This window comes from Coffea eugenioides, chromosome 1 (genome assembly GCF_003713205.1).
Source record: "Coffea eugenioides isolate CCC68of chromosome 1, Ceug_1.0, whole genome shotgun sequence".
Classification (NCBI taxonomy): domain Eukaryota; kingdom Viridiplantae; phylum Streptophyta; class Magnoliopsida; order Gentianales; family Rubiaceae; genus Coffea; species Coffea eugenioides.
Genome location: NC_040035.1, coordinates 38,846,341 through 38,849,107, shown reverse-complemented (window position 1 = coordinate 38,849,107; position 2,767 = coordinate 38,846,341). Strand labels below are relative to the sequence as shown.

The 2,767-nt window shown below is 37.1% G+C and overlaps 1 protein-coding gene across 1 annotated transcript; it reads left to right on the top strand.

Moving 5' to 3' along the window:
* The first annotated feature begins 757 nt into the window (after positions 1–757).
* Positions 758–2,478, top strand: LOC113772090. Its single transcript, XM_027316637.1, has 2 exons — positions 758–1,922; positions 2,018–2,478. The coding sequence occupies exons 1-2, from the start codon at positions 758–760 to the stop codon at positions 2,476–2,478; spliced, it is 1,626 nt and encodes a 541-aa protein (XP_027172438.1).
* The last annotated feature ends 289 nt before the right edge of the window (positions 2,479–2,767 follow it).

Sequence of the window (2,767 nt, the reverse complement as noted above, 5' to 3'; positions counted from 1 at the left end):
AATGAATCAACAATGAGGAGAATGTTTAATTTCCTTTTCTGCTCCCACAGTTGACTTGATTTTTATGATTATGTGCATGAAATTGTACTCCTGGGACCAAAAAAAAATTATGAGTATAAAATAAAAAGCTAGATAGATTCTCTTCTTTCTTTCACATTTCACTACACACCAGAGATGTATCTATACTTTGATGGAAATTTAGTAAGATTCTTGAATTTCACCTTTAGTCTTCATGCTCATGTGTTTGTTTAACCTTTGACATTTCAGATTGAAGTTAGGAGTTTTGCGAAGACGCGAGTGCAGGAGTTGGTACGAAGGGCTTTGTTCTGGTATTAGGTAAATAAAATTTCTATCCGCTTGCTTGCAAATTCTGTTTTTACAGATTGTTGAGAAATTTTGCATTTTGTTGATTTCCTTTATTTGCTGGGCTGCTTTATTTAGTAGACTGTAAATTCTTGAACTTGAAATTAGGGACTTGTAAGCCATGGCCTGAGTTTAAAAAATCAGGGCGCTTCTTATTCTCAATGATTTTATGGGATTTGTCTAGTTTTCTAAGTACTAATGTGTAGTTGTTGTTTGCATGCTCTTGGAAGCTTGTTGGAGGACATTTATTTATATTCAAAGTATGGATAAAAGATGGATGGATTTTCCAAGAACAAGTGAAAAGTACGAGACAGGACTTCAAATGTTTCTAAACTTTGCATTTTCTAGATCAAGTTGTGACGGAAAGATTTTGTGTCCTTGCAAAGATTGCGACATGGGTGTTTGTGTGACAAAAATGGAAGCATATGATCATTTGAAAGTGGTAGGATTTATCAAGGGTTATAATAATTGGATAGCACATAGAGAACTTTCAAACTACAATGAAGCCACATCTAATTCTGAAAATACATCAACTGGGGTTTCAAATGGGACTAATGACATGCAAGACTTGGTCCATGATGTATTTGAGATACCACATGGAACAAATGAATTGAATAGAGAAGGGGACATTCCTGTTTCAGAGGCTGAAAAATTTTACAAATTGATTGATGATTCTCAACAGGATTTGTACAGGGGTTGCAAAAATTTCTCGAAATTGTCTTTCATTATTCGTTTGCTTCACCTAAAATGCCTGGGTAAGATGAGTAACAAGATTTTTAATATGCTTGTTGAGCTGTTGAGAGAAGCATTTCCAGAGGCCATGACTAATTTGCCGTCTTCTTACTATGAGGCTGAGAAATTGATGAATACATTGGGGTTGGGTTATGAAAAGATCGATGCATGTCCTAATGATTGTTCTCTTTATTGGGGTAGTGCTGAGAAAAGGACTTCATGCGAAACATGTAACGAGCTTAGGTGGGTTGCTTCAGAAAATGATCCAACTGGGGAAAAAAGGAAAATTCCTCAAAAAGTGTTGTGGCATTTTCCCTTAAAACCTAGATTACAAAGACTATTTATGTCTTCTAAAATTGCATCTCAAATGAGATGGCATGAGGAAAAACGTACAAAAGATGGTTGTATGAGACATCCAGCTGATTCTCCAGCTTGGCAAACTTTTGACCATCTACATCCAGAATTTGCTAAGGATTGTCGAAATGTTAGATTGGGGTTGGCATCTGACGGGTTTAATCCATTCAACAACATGAGTTCTACACACAGTACTTGGCCTGTAGTTTTAATACCATATAACTTACCTCCGTGGATGTGTATGAAGCAACCGTACTTCATGTTGTCCTTGTTAATACCCGGACCATCCTCTCCTGGGAATAATATTGATGTTTATCTACAGCCTCTAGTTAAAGAATTGACCGAATTGTGGGATTTTGGCATTCAAACTTATGATGCATCCCAAAAAGAAAATTTTCAATTGCATGCAGCTCTGTTGTGGACCATTAGTGATTTCCCTGGATATGCAATGTTATCTGGCTGGAGCACTAAAGGTGAATATGCTTGTCCTGTTTGTCACAAGTTCACTCATGCACGACGGTTGACTCATAGTTTCAAATATTGCTATATGGTCATCGGAGATTCTTAGATAGTAAGCATAAATTTAGAAAGCAAGCCCAATTCTTTGATGGCACCGAAGAACATGGAAAGCGACCACCATTGCAAACCGGGGATATGATTGTGAGTGAATTGGGAGACTTGCAAATTAAATTTGGAAAACTTGTGAAAGGTAATCCGAAGCTGCCTTTCAATTGGAAAAAGAGGAGTATTTTCTTTGACTTGCCATATTGGAAAGATAATGTCTTAAGACACAATCTTGACTTCATGCACATTGAGAAGAATGTTTGTGAAAATATTTGGGGGACATTGCTGGATATTGAGGATAAAGCAAAGGACCATTATAATTCCCGCCGTGATTTGAGAGAAATGGGAATAAGAAAAGAGCTGCATCCCATTGAGACAGAACCTGGAAAGGTGTACTTACCTCCATCTTCCTTTGCAATGGATAAAAAACAGAAAACTATGTTTTGCAATGTGCTAAAAAAGTGAAAGTTCCAGATGGTTATGCAGCTAATGTCTCAAGATGCGTTCGAGTAAAATCACCAAGAATTTCAGGGCTTAAAAGTCATGATAATCATATCCTAATGCAGCAATTGATGCCTATAGCTTTGAAAAAGACTTTGCCAAAATCAGTGCGCTATCCTTTGATTCGATTGAGTAGATACTTCAGGCAGCTTTGTTCTAAAGTTATTTGTCCTCAAGATGTGGTTCGTTTGGAAAGTGAAATTGCCGTCATACTCTGCGATCTTGAGAAATGCTTCCCACCAACCTTCTTCGA